This window comes from Pithys albifrons, chromosome 6 (genome assembly GCF_047495875.1).
Source record: "Pithys albifrons albifrons isolate INPA30051 chromosome 6, PitAlb_v1, whole genome shotgun sequence".
NCBI lineage: Eukaryota > Metazoa > Chordata > Aves > Passeriformes > Thamnophilidae > Pithys > Pithys albifrons.
In genome coordinates, this window is record NC_092463.1 from 38,268,167 (window position 1) to 38,289,955 (window position 21,789).

Here is a 21,789-nt window from a genome sequence, read left to right on the forward strand (position 1 = left end):
CCTCAGCCTGTGGTGTCTCTCTACCACATGTCAATCCTAGATAAACCAATCAGACAAAATAATGATTTGGCTTGTGCTTTATTTATGTTGGATTTCAATGCTGGTGAACTTTTTGTGTGTGCAGATAGATGTATATGCAGTAAATTAAAATTAGGAAGTATGGGGCTTATTGACAAGTTTTTTAAATGCATGAACCTACGAGAGCAGTACAAATTCTTTCAAAATTTGCTCACTACCAGAAGTTACATGCAAAATGAAGAAAAATTAGCTACAGATATTCAGTTTATTATAAATCAAGTGCAACAGAAAAACACATAATAAATGTAGACAATTTCAGAGAACATCAAAACTGTATTTGCCATAGTGCCAGTAAGAAATTTTATTAGAAATAATGTGCCAAGCTAAGCAGAAAACGTAATCTGAGATTTAGCATGGAAAACACATATTTTCTATACTTCTGTATACAGAAGGTTTATTACACCAGCAGTATTTAGGTTTTTCAGTATAGTTTTTGAAAATCTTCTGTAAATGCCTATTTCAAACCTCTTCGTGCGTCAGAATCAGCTCTTCTATTGCAAGTGTAAGTACCTAATCCAGGGATTCTGCTTTTCACTGAACAGTCATGTTTTTTAGTGGATCCAGTCCAGTACCCACTTCCCATTAATTTCAACAGTTTTCCTAGCATTTCTTGTTATGGGATGGGATGCTGTGAGAATTAAAACATCAAAAACTGAGAGACAGATTCTGTGTTCAAAAGGCAAGCTAAGTGCTTTCCACTGATATCCATGGATAATTGTATGACACTGTCAGTTCCTGCCTGACTACAAGCAACACAGTTTCTATGCAACTACTGTAAATAGCACAAGGTAATTTGTTGAAACTGCTTGTTTTTGAGATGAAGACCAAAATAAGTATTTGCTTTATGAAGGATTTTAATGAGAAAAATACTATGTAGACCTTTTCCACTACAACAAAGATACTAATCTAAAAAAAAAGCATTTAATGCTGCAGTCAGTCCTTAATTACGTCAAATTTAAATGACACGCATATTGCCTGTGCTGAAGTAACATGTAATGGCAAACAGAGAGTTATGAATATCATGTGTCTTAGCCAAAATAGAAAATAAATTCTTAATTCAAAATGAAACATGAACCTTTAAAAGTCTGGAAATTTCTCTTCCCTTTGGCTATCATAATCTGTCTCTCTTCCTTCAAGTATTCCTTTATGCCATGTCTTCCTCTAGCCTTTGTTGACTTTAGTCTCCCATGCTTGCCTCCGATGACCTCAGACCCTTGGGGGTGCTGTGTTCTTACTCCAGCTGCTTTTCCAGGCCCTCACACCTCCGTCCAATTTGCAATCCTAGTTCAAACATCTAGTGTGCTGAAATGGCTGTTTACTTGCTGGTGCTCATCAAGGGCTCCCCTCTTTGTGATCTCTGTTGCTTAGTCATCTGGTCCCTCTGGGCATTGCTTCTTCTCTGTCCCAGCTCTAACTCCCTTCCAGGCTTCCCAGATTATCATTATGACAAACCCATCTGGTGTGACACATGTGTTTGCTGCTTCTTCCAGCAGAGCATCTTGTACCTGAAGTTTCAGGCATCTTAAAGATCTGCAAATGAAGTTCCTGACCTGGACATCCAAGTTCTTTGATGACACCAAATTTCAAAAAGCCTGCCTCTCTCTTCCCATCTCTGCCTTTAACTATACCCCTTTGCTTTCCTTGATGTCTTCTTCTGTTAATCTAGCAAGAGTTGGTTTAACAGAGGGAAGCCCCATTTATTCCCTGTGTGCACTGTTGCACCTGCCTGGGGCTGAGCCTGTCACACCCCTTGGCAATCTGACCAGGCCCACATGATAGCTCCTAGTGATGCTCTCAGTGTGGGAAAAGTTCTTGTACAATAACTGGATCTTCTTGTCAATTTTTGCCTTGGAATCCTGAAATATCCATGCCTTTCTTCTTTCAGATAAACCCACAGTCAAAGCCCATGCTCTTACCCTGAAAACACCTACATATCCTACATTCTTATAAATCCTTAAAAAAGTCCAGCTTAACCCTGCATTCAGATAGCCTTTACCTAGGGCACCGGGTGCCTACGTCTAGAGATATGTAACAACCCCTTGAGCAGAGGAGAAACATACAAGCTTCAGCATGCCATCTGCAGTTCTTATCTTCCTCTCTGAGATATTCTAGAAGTGTCTCCAGGAGATTGTTCCTCAGCAGTGGCCTGTTCTCCTCACCACCATTTATTAGCACTCCTGGTCCAGATTTAGTAGAGGTACTTTATTTGTGACTTAGAGGATTGATTAATTTGTTGATTGCTGGGCTCACCTTGCTTTTTATCATTGCTTTTAGTAACTAATTGCACAGAACACTTGCAGAAGATCCTTGTCATATGTCCTCTCAGGCCAGTGTGGAGGTTTTTTGTGGCTTTTTCTGCTGGCATTTTTTGTTCTAGTTCAGCTGCTAATAGGTATGTTTTCTGTGCTCTGCCTCTGGGCTGTACAGAGGCATTGAAAGAATGTAGGTAAGAGCTGCAGAAGTGGGCTTTTAAAAGCCCTTTTCGTTTCGCAGGTTGGGAGTGTCACCCTATACAGGAAAGAGGAGGGACTTAATGGAATTATCCTTTCAAGGGAGGAAATAAACTAGAGGGGAGAGAAACACTGCAATAATCTAGATCTTTGCTGTATCATGGTGTTGGCATCAGTGGGAGTTAACATGATTTTTCCTAAATGTTTTAAGAGATAGAACTCTTGGTAGATGTGCTAATAGAACTACAAACACTAACACGCTGACCTCTTTACTTGTAATTAATATGTTTTGCCTCTTTTCTGTGTCTGGCTTTTCCTTCTTACCTATTCATTATCTACGAGTAAGTGAAGGGATTAGCATGCAATTGCACCTTCTTGCCCCAGCCCTTCCGATTATCACAAAGGTGCATGAAGAACTGGGCAGCTCAGTGGGGTGACTCAGACCATAAGAACCTGAGGAAAGCAGCAGTGGGATTCTTTAACTCCTCACAAGGCATGTGAGAATTTGGTCAGTCCTACTGGGCGAGTGCCACTGAGGAAGCAGAAGCAAATGGGGTGGTTGGCAGCACTATTTTACACTGTTCTGTAACACAGAAGGTGATCAAATGAGAGATTATTGCAAACATTCTGAGTGAAGTGAGCTATTCATTTGTGCTACTGCAGGTTGCACCATGTGAGTGATAAGAAATGTGTTTGCCACAGCAGATACAGGAGAACGTGGGTGGCAGAGCAGGACTCCCTTCTGATAAACCCTGTGCCAAAGCCTGCTTACATGTACAGCTCTGCTGTGTGTGTGCAATATCCCACTGCCTTGCTGGAGTGGTAATGCTGCAGAGGAGGCCACCAGGGCCTCATTTCCTCATAGAGGAATACCATACCTCATGCATACCATAACTGGCCATGGTATGCTGGTCAGTAGTCAGCAATGGGTGAGAGCTGTGTGCCTTTCATGCCATTTAAATTGTGTACCTTTGAGTTCCTCCTGAAGGTCTGTTCTTTGTAGGGTTCCATCTGAAGCCCAGCACACCTGCGGTGTTCATAAAGCTTTTCTCCCACACCTTCACCTGATGATATCAAAACTCTAGGATATCTTGTCATGTCTTCAGTTGCTTCAGGGTCTTGAGGTCTCCTTTGTACTCCCTTCAATTCACTATTGCATATCCCTTTTTCTCATGAAGCTGGATGTCTAATCCAGATGTAATAGCCTGATCCCAGCTGCCCTAATCCTTGTAGTATTCATGCTTGTTCTAAATATGACCAAACCTCCACCAAACTTGAAGCTTCTGGAGGTACAATTGCACTATGGAGGAGACATATGAGACAAAGGGGAAAGATTAAAAAACAGATGGTATAAAATGCAGAGGAAAAAAAGAGAGAGGGGGAAAAATTTATAATACTTGAGAAAAAGTGAAAAATGGAATTACAGCCATGTGATATTGAGGTGGGCAAAGGCAAGAAACATTTTGTGTATCCAAGTCAATGGTAAAGAAAAGGTAATAAGAAATGGAAAAAAGAAAAGAAAAAGGAAATCAGGAACAAAAGGTGGTGAATACAATCATTTAAAATAGAGATAAATGTATAGCCCTCCTCTATTTTCTTCAAAGTAGTCTTGGTAGATTAGTCCTTTAAAAGGAATAGCAACTAAAAATCTCTAACTCAGAAAATGTCATGGCATTAAATCTCACTGCTGGGGTTCTGATCATCTGGGCTTACAGACACCTAATATGTACACTATGAGTTCTTCCTGGTTCCCAGCTCTCTCTTCTTTTTTTTTTTTTCTGCCCCTAAACCCTGGGAAAAGATGGTCCCTTGGTCCCTAGGAGCCTCACTTATCCTGCCAACTGCTCCTTATTGCAACCTTCTCTCTCTCTCAGCTAGTAATCTGTAAGTTAGTTCGCTTCTCTCCGATTTCCTTTTCTCTGCCAATGTAATGGAGCATCCTTAGAGTCTGATAACCATCAGGTAAGGAGCTGCAAGTTCCTACATATATTAATATGCATTTCTAAATCTTGAGCAATTGACAGTTGTTTCTTTAATTTTGCAATTTCTGCTATTCAGCTGGATGACACCCAGTCTTAAAAGCAAGTCATGCTTCAAGTTTCTCCCTGAGCTGCATTTTTTTGGCTTAAAAGCTACTAAGCCAAATATTTCGTTTTGAGATTTAAATATATGATGTAATTTAGTTTTGAGATATAACAGATGATACAATATCCTAGAATTTTTTAAAGGTTAAATGCTTTGGTCCCATATACAGAAAAGTATTCAGAAAATCCTTTATAGTTCTGGTCACTCCTAATCTCTAGTCCATGATCTCTGCTGGTGAAGAAGTTGATGGCCTGTAACCCACTGCTAGTTTGGGGTGTGAGAAGAAGCACTGTACTGGTAATATTGCGCTCATGCTGGTTTTCATCTCTTGAGGATTTGATAAACTTACATGTAGCCTGTAGAAATGTTGAAAGTGAATAGTGATTTAAAAATCTTTGGAACTGCTCTTTTAGTTTACTGTAGTTCTGGAAAACTTTCTCCAAGTATAGAAAAACACCCCACAGCGAGAGCACTCCAGGCACAGAGAACATTCTCACTGTACAGGTAACCATTGAGGACTATAGATTTGCAACATGCAAAAAACCAGGGAGGCAAAATGGAGCATGAATTTACACTTCAATTAGGCAGCTCTAAGACTGGTATGGTGAGTACTGGGTTTATCCATTGCATCGGTAACTGTAACATTAAAGACACACAGAGACGATTTTACAGTGAGTGCAGAGATGTACAAAGTCGTTAATGGTGCTAGTATCTCTACTGGGAAAGTAATACCTCTCAGTAAAAGAGCTGTGTTCTAGTCATATGATAGATGGATACAAATGCTGATGCATCTGTATAATGGCTACAAAGTGCCATACTTTTTCAGTATGATTGTCATGTCTTAACTAGATATATTCTAGTATTTTAAACTCTTCAGAAAAGACTTGCTCTAAAATAATTTCCCAGAAGATTCCTTCTTACTTGTTACAGGGCTAAGATAACAAACAGCAGTAGTGTCCCTCTCTCCTGTGAGGTTTTTTCTCCTGCTCCACATTTCCTTCCTTCGCAAATTGCACAACTCATGGTCTAAGACACCACTCATCCTGCAGGAAGAGGACATAGCTGAACCAGGATGTCCATCTGACTCTGCTCTCCAGTGCTGATTTTCGTATAGAAATATCTATATGTCTGAGAGTAGGGAGTTGGTGACAGCCAATCTTGATTGTGTTTCCACTTTGTCAGAATAACCTCAGGCTTATTTTGCCTGGCCTGTAAGAAGGCTATGCAAGCATATACCGTTGCAAGGCATTTAGGGGGACACTGGCTGTCAGGAGTTTCAGTCTAGTCCAAGACTGTGGTAAAAGAAATCACAAAACTACATTTGAAATATTTGCCATGGAGCTCCATTTCTCCACAGTTTGTCTCCGCAGTCAGATATAATACAGGTACCTCTGCCAAGGCGTGATGAAGAAACTGAAGCAGTAGAGGAAGTTATGGCACAATCTGTGTGATAAGCAAGATAGAACTGTGGTAAGTACTGCACTAAAGGAGTAGTGTGCAGTTTCCTGCCAGGGCAACTACAGTTAAATCTTTGAAACAGGTGGGTTATTTTGCTCCATCTATCATTAAATTACTGAAATATGAAATAAAGAAATAAAATTTTTCCACTTGAAGCCTCTGCTTTTCTTTCTACAAGTTGAAACTGTCCAGCTTTGTACATTCAGATGTTAAATAAGATAGCAGTCATTCAGTTGTTGATGAAAACCTCAGAATTTTCTTTCTATATGGCACTCCCTGTGGCATCACTCAGAGTGGAGCAGAATACTTTGTTTTATCTGAAGGTTGAACACATCATTCTAGATAGCAAAGTGTGCATATTATGGGGAATTCACTCTGTAGACTGGGAAGCCTATACACATAGTCAATCTTTCTTCTTCACAGGTTTTCCTGAGAACAGGGAATCTCAGCTTTTGTAAGGTTCACCAGCTTTAGAGGAGTTTCTCTCACTTATCATGGCTTATGCTAATGGTTCTCTGAACTAATCAGCCTTGGGAAAGTTGGCCTGCTTTAATAACAAGTATTCTGGTATTTTAGTGTCCCATGACAGGTGTTCCAAGGTCAGCCAGGTCTTCTTTCCTGATCAAGTTAAAAAAAAAAGAAGGATTGTTCTCTAAATTAAGCTGCACAAGGAGTTCTCCAGGATGTAGCAGTGTCCATGACCTAAGGCCAAAGGTGCTCTTGTACTTCCAGTGTGGGCAGAGCTACTTTTCATGCTGGAAATGCAGGTGCTATGACATAGCCTACTGTTACTGGAGCTGCTAGTTTGTTATTTATTTGTTTTTCTGTGTTTGAAGATGGTAATTTCCACTGAGTATGCCTGGAGATGTTCATGAGCTCTTTTGTTCATTCATGCTCTTTGGTTGAACAAAATCTCTGTAAAATAAAACTGATGAAACTTAAGCACCGGATACTATATTCCATTCATCTCAACAGGAGTTTCCTCACAGTTGTCGTGTAAAATAGAATGGTCTTTCTCTGGAAAATTTATAAAAGCCTAACTCCTATCAGCTTTGCTCAGCTATTACATATTTCCTTGCTTTTTTTTTTTTGGGGGGGGGGGGGGGAGGGGTTGTATTTAAGGTACTGCCAGATGCAGCTGTAGTCCTGGGCCATGATTACAGCCATAGGCATTGACCTCAGGACCTCTGTTAGCCCCTGCAAATGTCCACCTCCTAGTCCCCCACTGCCTTATCACACATAATCTGATGCCGATACTCCTTGCCCCTCACTCACCTCCTGTACTTACAGCTCAATGCTGCATACTGAAGACCCAGCCCTATGCCCACACCTTGGCCTTGGGAGAAAAATTGGAGCAGACCAGGAGGAGCTGGAAGGTGCAGGTCTATGCAGTGATCTGTCAGGCAGTGGGGGTGGCCCTCTCCCGAGAGGTTACTGAGTGGCACAGGCCAGTGCCTCTTTTCAAGAAGTGAATTTGTGTCCCCTCACCTACGGAGAGGCTGTGACCAAAGTCCACAGGACTGTGCCTGCACACAGGCAATTCATCAGTTGTTATTTTTACTCAGAGGCCTTTTTCAGGGTTCACATAGAAGCTGTCCCTGCTCAGGGTGATCCCTGTGCCACAGGTAGGGAAGAAATGGGTTTGAAGGAGCAGGTCTTAGTGGTGTTGCCATTTGTGATTCTCTGCTTGGCAGAGCAGCCCATAACTCTTCTCACCACAGCAGAAGGGTGGCAGCAGTGAAGGACCCATGGGGCAGGCACAGGCTGGGAGAGTTTCCCAGCCAGACAAAGGTGCCACGTTCCTTTTTGCTATTGTGTTTGTGCTGCAAGGTCTTTCCCTGGAGCAGCCTATCCTTGGAACTTCACTGTCTTTGGCAGTGGGAGGGAAGTCCTTTACTTATAGAGATGAGATGGGTGGGGCCTCAAGTAATTTTATAAAATAACTTGTCATTGACTCCCACAGGAGTACATCCTGCAAACATGTCTTGGGAAGTGCTGCCTGTGGAGGTGCCAGGAGTAGATCCTGAAAACCTGTCTCTAGAACTGCTGCCCATGGAGGTACCAGGAGTAGATCCTGAAGACCTGTCTCTAGAACCACTGCCCATGGAAGTACCAGGAGCAGATACTGAAAAGATTTCTCTAGAACTGCTGACTGTGGAGGTGCCAGAAGTATATCCTGAAATGATGACTAAACAATCACTGCCCGTGGAGGTGCCAGAAGTATATCCTGAAAACAAATCTCTAGAACTGCTGCCCATGGAGGTGCCAGGAGTATATCCTGAAAACATGACTAAAGGATTCCTGCCAGTGGAGGTACCAGAAATAAATCCTGCAAACATGTCTCAGGAATCACCACTCATGGAGGTACCAGAACTTTATCTTGGAAATATGTCTCAAGAATCGCTGCCCATAGAGGTGCCAGAGACACTCTATTACATGAATCCAGGGAAGATGATGATGCTATCAAAGACAAAAGGACTAGAGGTAAGAAAACAGCTTTAAAATTTGCTTAAGGTCCTCTGGTCCTCTGCATTTGACAGAAAAAAAAATTCTGCTTTGTGAGCATGCTTGTAGTCAAGCTAGCGTACAATCTTGTGGTCTGATGGGACTAGGCAACAATGTCTCTACCTGAAGGAGTTTAAGGTGAAATGTTCCTTAAAGGCTTTCAGTGGCAGAAGTCCTCTTGAATCCACTAGAGCAAAAGATCTCATCCTCATAGAAAAAATGAGAGAAGTCAGGATAGTAAGGGGACATAAAAAGATGAGAAAGTGGAAAAAATGAGCGGGGAAGGAAACATTCTTTAGGGGCTGAATTATCAGCCTGAAGCCAGACCCAGACTTAAAGTGCCTTTTTATTTGTAATTAAGTGCTAGTTTTAATAAAAACTTCATATTTCTGTATCAATAGAAAAATTTTGACATGTATAATTATGTCTCAAACCCAATTTTGGGGGTCTTTTTTTTGGTTTCTTTTTGTTATTAAAATGGAATAAGGACAGGATAGAGACAAGGAACAGAGAATTGAATTTTATTTGCACATTCCATTTTTGGTTCTGACTCTTCCATTTTGGTTTGCATTCTCTGCATTATTTCAAGATTTGTATTTAGTTTTAACTGTAGTACATAATGCATTATTCTATGTGCTCCCTCACTCAATGGAGGCACATCACTGATAGGAAGTACTCTGGAAACAGAAACAGTATTTTCAAATTTTTTTTTCGTAGGAACTCTTCTTTAATGGTGTCCTACAAAGTGTTTCAAAAGGAGGCACCCTATGTTGTAGAAGTATTTTTGAAATTTAATTTCCTGAAAAAAATTGAAACCTTAAAATTTTGCAAATCCAACGTTTCATGCTCAGTGTTCAAACTCAGAGAAGATATTCTGGGATGTTTAAAATTGAGGTTTAATTTGGCTAATAGCAGGAGCAGTTTGCCAAAAGATCACATTGAAAGCAAAAAGCAAACTATTCACAGAATAATTTGAGAGGCACCTTCTGAGTACCTCAAAGCTGTGATGGCTCTTTCTTTGTTGACTCATTGAAAGGATAACCCTGACATGGATTTTGTGCCAGCATGTGCCAAACCATGTGGTCGTTTGTTCATTAATCTGAGTGCAGTAACTCAGCTGGGTGTAACCAACAGCTATTCTAATCAAGGTTTCAGCATAAATTATTGCAAATAGAAATTAATTATCTACCCTGATAATGCTTCTGCTGTTGTTTTAACACTATCATTTATCTTTTTTTTTTCTCCAGGATGAAGACTCAGACTTCAATTCTTTGAGAGATGGAGAACCGCAAGAAAAGAACGATGAAAGTACTGTGCCAGACAAAGGTGATTTCAAGGTATTATGAACAAGGGACTTTAGAACGAAAGAAAACTAAGGGTTTTGTTTTGCTCACATGGGGAGAGAGCTCAGGTAGATAAATAATGATGGCAGCAGTTTGAGTGTTACTAGGGAAGCACCCTTAAGTCTATTTTTGGATCATTTTATTCTACTTATGTTTGTGATTTTCATAGAATCATAGAATGGTTTGGGTTGGAGGAGACCTTTGAAGGTCCTCTAGTTCCACACACCTGCAATGTCCAGGGACACCCTCAACCAGTCCAGGTGACTCTGTTCTCATAATTGTTTGTTGTATTTCTCTGTTATATTTTATTTAGAGCAGGCAGAAAATCTACTATTTTAATCACTCACTCACTTGCAAAAGAAATCCATTGGTAAGCTTTTTGTTCCACAAAACTTCTTGTAATGGAAAGACCCAAAAGTAACACTGATGCATGGTCTGCTGTAAGGACTTGAACACTTCCATGCTCCATCAGGAAAAAAAACTAACAAGTGATTCTGTACAAGGAATGGCACTTGAATGTGCCAAGGCTATTTCTTGTGCTTGAGTATCAGTCATAAGTTTATTTTTGTTAGACATTACTGATTTTGGTAGGGCTTCTCATTCTGCTACATTGTTGTCTGAGCAGTAAATACATGCATTGTATCCTGTCTGTCAAGATTACAGAAATTTAAGTGCAATTCATATAACAATGTTGTCCCACAAACTGTCTGCTTCTGAGGCAGACAATTCTGTGGAAATTTACACTATGATTCATGCAGATAGTTTCTGCTAAGAGAAAATCAAGCTCAAAAGGTGCTTTATGTGAAAGATAAAGTAATACTGTGAACAGGTAGAACTGTGAGCTTTGGGATAAGCTACTTAAAAGGTAGTTCTGGTAAAATTTATGCACTAAGGAATTTAAACAAAGTCATATTCACAATATTTTTGGGTTTTTTTCCCATGCACTTTTCAAAGTTTAGCTTTTGTATTTGCCCAGTATTATTATTAAAAAAAAATAAAACTCAGTAGCACTAAAAGATTATACTGTATTTTTACAGGATATATTCTAGCAGTTCTGGGGACTTCGTGGCATTTTATCTTGCAAATATTTAGCCTGCAATGTCTGGTGTCTTCAGCATAGGGGAATACTGATATTCTGAACCATGTATAAGATGAAGAATTTTGTAGACAGTAAAAATAGGTTGAAAACATTATTGATCAGTTTTTGGTATAATATCTGCTCCTTACAAGGGATATGAAACCTAAAATCATGATGAGAGAAATAAAAAAGATTTGTATTCCTGGGTTATAATTACTTATGATAATCATACATATGACAAGTAATTTCTTGTCTTCATTTCTTAATCACGCACATTGATGTGTTTGTTTTTGCATAATGTGCTCAGAATATAGACTTAGATCAAAGACATTTAAGGGTTCTTAAATTTCGTGGGGGCAGGGTGTGGCAGTAGTGGACCAAAAGAACCTTCTGATGTGTGTGGGACCATAACCATCTTCTGGACCACTATACTGCCCTTGTCTCAAAAGTAAATTTTTCATCACTAAAACTACTAGAAGACTTAAATATGAGGGTCTATGCCTGCTAAAAGATATTGTCTATTAGAAACATATGAGAGCATATGCCAGCAACTGCATTTGCCTTTATGCCAACACTCTGATTTGTATCTGCATTAAGAAACCTGTGTTATTTGGGCCTTGGTTGGTACTTTTCCCTATGATTAAGTCAGGCAGGTTCAGGTCTGGAATTTCCAACATTAGTGTTTATATTAAAATAGATAAGGATTGCAGCAGGTCTCATATAATAATGCATGTGAGGGAAGGTGAGTGGAACAATTGCATACGTAGTTCTGAATTCAGCATGAGCCATGTTTTAACAAGGGTAAGATGCATCACATCTCAGTTCAAGTCATGCCTCAAGTCCCTGCCAGGCAAGGACTCCTTATTTCCCAGGGTTTGTGTAGCTGGGAGAACAGCAGCCCTTTAACAGAAGAGTGTCAGGTTGAGCTCTCACCCTTGTGCAAAGCAGAAACTCTGGATTCTGCTGGGTTTTGGAAGCTGGAAGCAGCTCTTGAGATCATGGGCAGAGTGGTGAGCTGTCACATTGCAGCGCAAGGTTAGGAGCAAATTTTAACATTTGCTTCTAATACAGGTCAGACTCTGTAATGTGAACCAGAAGCTGAGGCAGGTAGGAGGGTTGGGACCTCACTGGCTCCAGGCATGGGCTCCTTGACTCCCTCAAGGGCAAGAGCTTGCTGACAGGATCAGCTTCAGCTTCAAGCTCAGCAGCAACTGGGAAGGCAAGAGTTAACACCTCCTGAGTCACCCCCAGCCCTATGGTATTTGCAGGAACATGGCACTAGCAGCAGCTTTGCTCAGCTACAGAAGCTGTTCTGAAGCCAGGTGCCTCCTGCCACCCTGAGTGGTGGTACGGGGATGCCTAAAATAAAGACTACTGAAATTACATGTTTCAGCACACCCCACACTTCAAAAATGAACCTCACAAAGTCAAATGAGGCCACTTCCCATCAGCTTATAACTTTGGAATATGATTTGACATAAAAAATGAAGAAATCTGTGTCTCAGATATACCTCTATATACCCTTGAGAATCAGTAGTCAGAAACAGAGACTTTCAGAGTGTGACGCTTGTCCTGTGGTAATGTCTACCTTAGGATGAGAATCCAGAAATGCTCAACAATAGTCAGATGCACACTTATTTTACAGCTTTTTGGAATTAGATATGAAGAGTCTCACCCCTCAGATGGTTAATGCTTGGCCTAGTTTCTTTCTCTTGGGTTTGTTCTGCTTGAGAAGGGCAAAGCAGTATAAAAAAGCACTATTTTTTTTTTCAAGATGGACTGTCCTATTTCTCCAGCTACAGTTCTGCATATGGAAATAATTTTGAACATGTTCTAAATTTTGAATAGACCTATTTTTCAAAATCTGAAAAAGTCTGATTGGTAAACATCTGTGAACACTAAAAATTGGAGGGTACTATTGACAGGACTGAAACAGCAACACAACTAGCCTGAATTATCAGGGACCCCTGGCACATCCCAGAGCAATGGGAGGTGAGCTCCAGCAGGTGGGGAAGGGCTTGGCTGAGTGATGTTCACAGCCTGAAGCATCCCAACTGCAACTGTAAAATACTTAAGGATGTACACTCTTTAAGGAGACCTGACTCTCAGACAGCTCAAGACAGACTTTTACACACCACCAGCCCTAGCACCATCAGCAGTGAAGTATTTTCATTCTTTTCATTTGGTTCCTGGTTACCATCCAGTTAAATTAGCACCTGGGGGTGAAGAAAGGAGTTCCCTGTAACATCCTGTGAGTGACTTCATCTCAACAGAATGCTGATCTGGGCCAAGAATGCAGGACTACCTTAGTCAGGGCAAGGAAACTATCTTTGCCAGGAAAGGCTCCTATGCCAGTAGATGACACAGAAACAGATAGAAGCATTATTACTGGATGATTGCAGGAAAAATGTGTAGATAAAGAGGAAGTTCTTTTCATGGTTTACATAGATAACATATTTTTTCAGGTTAGTCTGTAGGAAAGGCCTTTTTCAGCCATTGTAAAATTAAATCGATTGTACTAAAGATATTTTAAAATCTTGTCTGATCTTTGCAGGACAGTTTGTGGAATAGTATGCAGTGCAGTTGCACTGAAATAGGTAATAGCACCAGGACACTCTAGACCATAGTTTTCTCTGCTTCTTCATCACAGTTTTTCACACAGAATGACAAAAGCCACCTGTTCAGGAGACCAGATGGAAGACATTGTTTTGGATGCTTTTTGGTGATAACATAGTTTTCACACACGCAAATTTAATATGAATTTCATGATCTCTGCATTACTTTTTCCTGTTTGTTTATGATTGCTTTGAAGTAAATACCAATCTAAAACAGAAAAAATCAAGTCTGAGAATGTGTTCGTTGCTCCTGAAGGTTCAAGAGTAAATTTCCCTCTCTGGATCAGTGTTGTTGGATGACTGTTCTCTGTTTTGGGAAGACAGCTACAGTATTCTGCTATCTGATCAAACATCTGTGCTAAAACAAGGAGCTAAAACTGGGAAAAAATAAACAACCTGACATTCAGGCAGCACACATTTGACTCTACTGTTGTGGAATTGTGTGACTGGCTAGTCCATAGTAGGTGGGGTGGTGAATGCTCATACTTTTGGTGTCACAAGCCAGGAAGGTATTGCCAGCAATAGTGCACGCTGGAAGAGTCTGTTAGATGAGTAAGCCTAAAGGCTGAATAAAGAACCATATTGAGAGAAAACCAAGTAAAAAAGGTGAAGAAATATATCTGTCCTTTGGTCTCATAAACTATTGTCTCATTGAGGAGTGCTGCCATTTTGGAGCTCCACAAGAAGTTGTGATGTGACAGGATACATTATACAGCTAAACTAGTGGAGTAATTTACAGCAGTGCATCTGGAGATGGGTGCATGCCACACATACCTACATCTTAATATAAACATGACTTTAAAGAGGACTAGGATAGGCCTATGGAGGCACAAATCTGTCAGGAATGCAGACAGCCTGCATCACTAAAGTGCTCATGACAGAGAAATTTCTATTTTCAAATTCATACTTATCTCGTGGGAGAAAGTTGGAATCATTCACATAACAGAGGAATCCTTTACTTCCACCAACAGAGTAAGTTGGTGCCATGCATGTAGTGTGCTTTCTTTTACATGGGAAGTGCTGAAAAATAGGAAGAAAAGACTGTGAGGTCTTCTCTGGAGACTATGAGATGGGCTGGAGCTGCTGTTTGCAAAATCCTAGTAAAACACAATTTCCCTGAGAGTTCAGAGAAACTAGTACAGTGCACCTTGCTCATGCACTGGCATGGCAGAGTGCCCTACTGCATGTAGCTATGCTATACACACATGAGCATGATTTGGAAAGCACCAAACTGAGGACAAGCTGACAAGTTGTCAATCAGTGAAACAGTCACAGGGTGACTATGCGAGGCTTAAATATCAAAAGTAAAGCCAAAAAGAGACAATGGTAAATGGTTGTAATACGTCAGTATACACAAGGGCAGGATGCTGCTTGGGGTCTTGCACCATTGAAGGCTGTGGTAGAATATTGCATAGCAGCAGACTTGTTTTTTGCTTCTTTGTTTTAAAGAGATCATGACAGGAGTTATTCTGTAAAGAATAACAGAACTTCTGTCTTTTGTTTTATACATGCATGACTGCTCTTTTCTTTGTCTCTGTAACTAGACCCTTGTACATCATGTTATGCTTGTCACAGTTGCTATTTAAATACATTTCTTTTGTTTAAGATGTTACTGGAATGAATTAAAATAGCAAATCCTCCCAAGAGCACAATAACTAGCAGAGTCTGATTGCCAGGTGATTTCTATTCTCCCACCTGTCTTTGCTACTCCCACCAGCAGGTGCCAGGACAGCTGATGCCTGGCTGCTGCCTTTTCCTCAAGTAACTGGTGGCATCTACCTCTCCCCTAGTGCAAGCACAGGCTCTGATTTCTATAGCTTCTGTTAAGCCACTGGGGGTGCTTTTTGTTTGTGGTTTGTGGTTTTGTTTTCTGTTGGGTTTTTTGTTGTTTTTGGTTTTGTTCTCTGTTTTTTTTTGTGAAACCTGCATCTCTGAGCATTGATTTTCCCATAGCAGATGGGGAAATGTGGCTAACCTTAGAAAGTCATTATATGGCAACTAGGAGGTAGGTGATCAAATGGCAGAAACCATCATAAAAAATACCCCAACCCACCTTTTTTCGTATCTAAGACTCTCTAACTGCTTTGCAAATATTGAATTCATTCTTACTCAAGCAATGCCACTTGTCCTAGGAAGCGTAGCTGGAGCTGATCTGGGAGCTGGCAGCACCTTGTGTGATCTCTAGAGATAAATGCCTGGAAGAATTTCCCCTGTAGTTATTCAGACCCTAAGGAACAAGGAGTTTCTGCCTTTTAGGGCATATGCTGAGGTGCCCAAGCTCATTCCTAACATGCGAATATGGTGATCCACCTTTGCTAATAGCTGAGGAGAAGGGTTAATTAACTGGGTGTAGTGCTGTGTTAATATGGCTGTACTGTTTCTGAAATGTGAACCAGTGTCCTTGTATGGGGTGACTCTGAGGACATATCCTTCCATCAGTAGTTTGCAAATTTGACAGCTCCTGTTAGGCTTTTCCTCCTTTGAGAATACTTGAAATAAAAGGTGGATGGATTTCTTAGGTTGAAGTTCATGAAGAAACACTGAAAAAGAAAAAAACCCAAATAGTTCTTAAGGGGGGGGGGTAACAGGAATGCTTTTCAAGAGCTCAGAAAAAGTGTTTTGACATAACATGATATGTTAGAGAATCACACACTGAAAAAGCAATTTGTTGTGACAAAAGAGGCATAATTGTCTTTCTGTCTCAAAATAAGGCTCTTTTGCTCTGTTCTTTTGCACGAAAGGATCAGCTTCATTACATATATTGTTTTACGTGAGGTTCTTCCAGCTTCCTTTTATCTGCCTTGACGTCTATTTTGTCTGCTTGTTTATAGTAGTTATAGGAAGTCTCTGAAGAGTTATAGAAATAAAAGAATGCTCCTAAATGAAAGGAAATCAGTCGATAAAAATAGCAGCTGGCAAAAAGAATGATTTGGAGGGCTCTGCTGTAACCACTTATGCAGGTGGAAATGTTTCTAGGAGTGTGAGGAAATAACTGTGTGTCACAGCCACAGGAAATGCTGATTTATTTATTACCTTGAACAGAATAGCCTTTTGCAGATAAGTCTGAGCCAGAGACAGGTTTATGGAATAAGCCAGCAGGAAATCACCTTCCTTAGAAGAAGTAAATCAGGAAATCACAGTTATCTTCTAATAAATAGGAAGAGGTCCCTGCAATCACAAAATCTGGAGATAATTTTTTATAGAAGATTAAAGCTGAGACATTCAAAGGGAACAAAAGAAGTTAAGCACTTTCAGTCTTCAGGGGGTTTGTGGGAAGGTAGTGTTCTTTATTTTTTCCCCAAAGGCAACCCATACCTAAGTCTTTACTTTCTAAATCCTCTGTAAACAATTTTCAGCCATTGATTTATCTCATACTTGTGACTTACAAAAGCTTGGACTATTTTTACTCTTTTTCTCATACAATTGCAAAAGGAAACCCAGAGAAATCTATGTTTTTGAAGCAGAAGGCAAAAGCACCTCTTAAAGAATGATACTTCAGGTTTATCCTGACAACAGGTATTCTCCATGGCACTTTTTTCAATGCAATGGGGCCTCATGGGTTGTTACTAAGAGAACTGACTGTAACTTTGAGTAAGACTGACGGTGTTTTGACAACTCCACCCTGGCGCTCACCGGTGCGTTTGCTCTGCTCAGGAGACTTACTGTAGCTATGTTGTAGAGCTAAACACAGCAGTTTCAGAGCAAGAGGTTTTACAAGCCTCTCACAGGCTGCATGAGTTTTCAGGGGTTTATCCCTTTCTTTTCTGCTCTGGTGAGCCATCCAGACTCTCAGAGAAATAGAGAAAAAGATTGTGAAATATAAAAAGTGTTGACTTCCTTAACAGTAGAAGCTTATGTTGCAGATTTTCATGAGCAGAATAATGATATAGTTGACCGAAATCTTACAGACTGTTTTATTATAGAACACAGTGAGTTTGCACATTTGAAACTTTTTCCCACAAAAGGCTTATACAGACTCCATTTTGTACTGTTCTTCTCCAGATAGAATCCTCTCCCTGCTACCTATTGACTGTAAGGATCATCCGGATGAGAAATCTGCAGCGAGTGGATGCCTGTAAGTATCTCCATTCTTAGTGGTATCTCAGGTTAAGGACAACATAATATCTTTTATAGTTGTGTAACCACCTTTTCTTAGTGTTTCTGAAATAACCCAGTGTTTATGTAAACTAATTGTTATAAACCAGGTCAGTTCTTGCTGCTGTTTCATTGAGTGTTATGCCTGTGCTTCTGACTGGTTTCAAGACTTGAAAGTGTTTCTGAGGATAAGTACTTTCTCTCAAAGAAAGGAGAGTTTTTGAAACAGGTAGACAAAAAATACAGCCTTCTGTGTTTTCAAAACAAGGGGTAATCCTGCTGATGGATTGCAGCACCTTAGGAAATGTATCTGGGAGAAGTAAACTTTTTAATCCCTCTCAGTCTTGGTTCTGACAAAGACGAGATGAATAGGACAAAGTTTTCTACAGTCATTAGCACCAGGCTAATGCCACTACCAATTATCTTGAAATGACAGTCGAAAAACCTGGTCTGACTGAGAGCTGGATGTCTTGTTCATTCTAACACTAATGCAGCAGTCTTGCAGTTGTACAAGACTGTGAGTCGCATGGCAAGAAAGTGGTGGGAAGTGAGTAAGCAGGAAAGAAAAACACCACTATTAACAGTCCATGTTAAAGAATAAATGCAGTGAGGAGAGGTGTTTCACACAAAACACGAAAGTTAACTGTTTGTTTTGTTTGAGTGAATACAGCTATGTGACCACCTGTGAAAGGATGCTGAAATTAGCTCTAGAGTGCTCTAGTGTGGAAGGGAAATGACACAACCCTCTCAATTCTCTTGTTTCTACTGTTTCACCCTGATCAGCAGTAATTGGATCTGTAGTCTCTTGCAGAGGATTAATCAGGAAAGATTTTCTGAAAGATGATCTGGATTTACGATGCAGTACCATTCCAATCTTAACCTGTGGTTATCACATGTTTTTCTGAAAGGTGTGTCAGAGGAATTTCCCATGTCACAGCTCTGAGCGAGAGAGAGACCCACCATACCTGAGGTCTTATCATAGGGTTGCACTCTCTGCACCCCCCTCCTCATCCGTGGCTGTGGCACAAGTGTGATGAGGCAATAACACAGAAAGGTCTCATCCAGGACTCATCTCAGATCTTCTGCAAGCCAGGCAACAAGACAAATAATCAGGTTGCAGAAAGAGATTGAGCAAGCAGAACTGAGGCAATATTTTACATTAAATACGCAGCTGAGTAGTTTGGCTGCATCTATTCATCTAATTAAGGATTGCTTGATATGCTTTGTGTCTCAAAGTACAGTTAAGATACAGCAATGATGAATCACATCAGTAGAACAGAGTACCTTGCCAGACAAGCAGGCAACAGTCATTGATCTGTAATGATAAATCTAAAGTCATGTGATAGTTATACAAAATTACTTTTAATGCATTTTAAAATCCGTAGCATTATTTCTAGGTTTTCCAAATATTCTGATATCTATTTTTGCAGTTTCAAAATTCTTCAAAGAATTATTATCTGCATGGAATTTCCCAGTTTGACCAAAATAAATAAAAACACCTGATGAAATTGAGTAACAAACCTGCAAAAATTTTTCCATCCAGAGGGGCTAAATAGGCTACAGTCCTTAAATTGGAAGTGAAATTCTTGAGGAGGACATGGTAGTTGTTCCTTCAAAAGGGAATAGGGGAAGAAGGTGAATAAGGAGTAATTTTTCACTGTTTTTCATAATATGAGAAAAGAATAAATGTGAGCACCAAATAGGAAGTTTAAGAAAACATACAGCTGTGGAACTCACCATCACGGAAATGTGTGGATGTTAAACTATACATGTTCAACAAGTAATTATTCATGCACCATAAATCTGACAAGGGCTATTAAACATGGTACTCAAAATGCAAACTCTTGTTTGGAAATGCCAGAGTAAGGATCTCACTGAAAGATGGAAGGAAGATCAGGCATAGTACTGCTCTAGAATAACCTTGTTTCTTCTCCGGAACAAAGTGTAGAAGGGGTATTATCTGGCAGTAAAGTGATTAAGAATTTCTTTTGTAAATTAAAAAGGCTAATATTTTTTAATTCTTTCTCATCCTTGGATAAAAGCGAAAATCTTCCAAATGAGATTTCTCAGTCTAAGTGAGATGCTTCCTTGAAACGTCTAGACTGAATTTTGGAATTTCACAAGTAGCAGGCAATTACAAATGGAGTCTTAAGAAAGAAGGAGGGCAGTCTCAAATCTTGTTCTTAAATCAACTCTGTCTGTAAATGAAATAAAGACAGTAACTTCCTCTGCAGGGAGAAGGTGCAAGTGACATGCTATGTTCCTATTTCAGAGAGGTACTGGTGTGCCTAAGGCAAAATATGCAAGGCAGCCAAACTGGTCAGGCTGCCTAAACCTACCCTTACTGGGGAGACAGGTAGCAGTCAGCTTCCTGCAGGCAACATGCAGCAACATGCATTTCCTGTGCACTGCCCTGTTTCTGTGTTATGCATAGAATAGACTATTCCAGTTGAGAGGGACCTAAAACACTCATCTAGTCAAACTACCTGAAGAGTAGGACTGACCAGGTTGAAGCATGTTATTAAGGGTATTGTCCAAATATCTCTTCAACATTGACAGGCTTGGGACATCGGCTACCTCTCCAGGAAGCCTGTTACAGTGTTTCACTGCCCTCTCAGTAAAGAAATGCTTCCTAATGTCCAATCTAAACCTTCCTGGTACAGCTTTGAACCATTCTCATGCATCCTGCCACTGGACCCCAGGGAGAAGAGCTCAACACCTCTTTCTCTGTGTTCCCTCTATAGAAAGCAATGAAGTCCTCCCTTAGCTTCCTTTTCACCAAACTAGACAACCCCCAAGTTCTCAGCTGCACCTCACAGGACACTTCTTCCAGCCAATTCACCAGCTTTGTGGCTCTCCCCTGAATGTATTCAAGGACTTTCATGCCCTTCCTAAATTGTGGGTCTTCCAATATGGCTTATTTTTTATTTGTACCACAGCAATGGTAAAGACCTGTATGTGTCTCCCAGACTTATGTGCAAAGTGGGCATGAGTGTCTGAAGGGAAAAGACGTGCCTGGGAATCACGATTCTGAGTCATAAGTCTGCAAAGTCCACCATGCAATCTCTGTGAGGGAAACAGATGCTATTGAGACAATTTCTGTTGTTTCTACTTGGCGTGAATATGGAGTAGGTAGGTAGCCCTTTTCCTTCCCTTTGCGATTTTGTTCAGAAAGGAGAGGAGATGACAGGAGAGGAGTGAAGGAAAACCAAGTACTGGAGATGAAATGTCCATTCAACTAATACAGTCAGGAAGAAAGTAGAGGGAAGGGTGCCAATAGATAAGAGTAGTGGGGAGGTAGAATTAAAGCAGAGAATTTGACTCTAGACAATTTCAGTGAAATTGCTGTCCGACTTCTTTTTTTTTAAATTCAAAATAAGATATGGAATGTGGCAAATGACAGGAAAGGGAGTAGACTAGGCTCAACAGAATATTTTCAAAACTTTTCCATCAAAGGAATAGTATTCTTTGACTACAGGAATATGTTGACTTCTCCACAACTTTCTTTAGAAAAAAATTTGACAGAATTAGTTTTGGTTTAGTTTCTGCATTATAATATTAAAAAGTAGAAAAGCAATAAATAAAGTGTCTGTTGACCTATCACAATATGATATATAATTTCTCAAGCAGTTCTGAATTTCAGTTCTTCACTCTTTCTTGGACAGAAAAGCAAGAGGCTTCTTGAAGAAATACACTTTCAGCAGAATAAAATGCAGCCTCCACTCAGTTTGAGACAGAGTCAGTGGCTATATCGTGACACTTGGCAAAACCTAGTGGTGAAGGAAAGAAAGGGAGAAGGAAAAGAAAAAGCTCCTGTTGTGGACTGGCAAATTTTTGCCTTTCCCTAGAAGTCAGCGTGCAAGCTCTTGTTCCCTGCTCTGCTGGCAGAGTCCTTACCTGCTGCTGAAGGATCCTCTCCATTTACTGCTGCCATCACTTGTCTCTCTCAAAGGTCTTTTATCAAGGGGCATTTATTCTCAAAGCTAGTTACCTTTTGCATTACACAATATCTGATCATTTTTTTCACCATCTTAATCATCATCTTTTCTTTTTTCCATCTTAACTATTGATAAGAACTGTGT

The 21,789-nt window shown here is 40.2% G+C and overlaps 1 protein-coding gene across 2 annotated transcripts in view; it reads left to right on the forward strand.

The window, feature by feature from the left end:
- The first annotated feature begins 8,042 nt into the window (after nucleotides 1-8,042).
- The window catches only part of LOC139673183 (cytosolic phospholipase A2 epsilon-like), a 35,263-nt gene continuing 21,516 nt past the window's right edge, over nucleotides 8,043-21,789 (forward strand). Inside the window, exons 1-3 of one of the 2 annotated variants that reach the window (XM_071558355.1) lie at nucleotides 8,043-8,555; nucleotides 9,824-9,913; nucleotides 17,615-17,687. In XM_071558355.1, the coding sequence (XP_071414456.1) occupies nucleotides 8,052-8,555; nucleotides 9,824-9,913; nucleotides 17,615-17,687 (667 nt within the window). In that variant the 5' untranslated portion in view covers nucleotides 8,043-8,051. The remainder of the gene's footprint in view (nucleotides 8,556-9,823; nucleotides 9,914-17,614; nucleotides 17,688-21,789) is intronic. The other variant, XM_071558354.1, reaches the window with a different exon arrangement.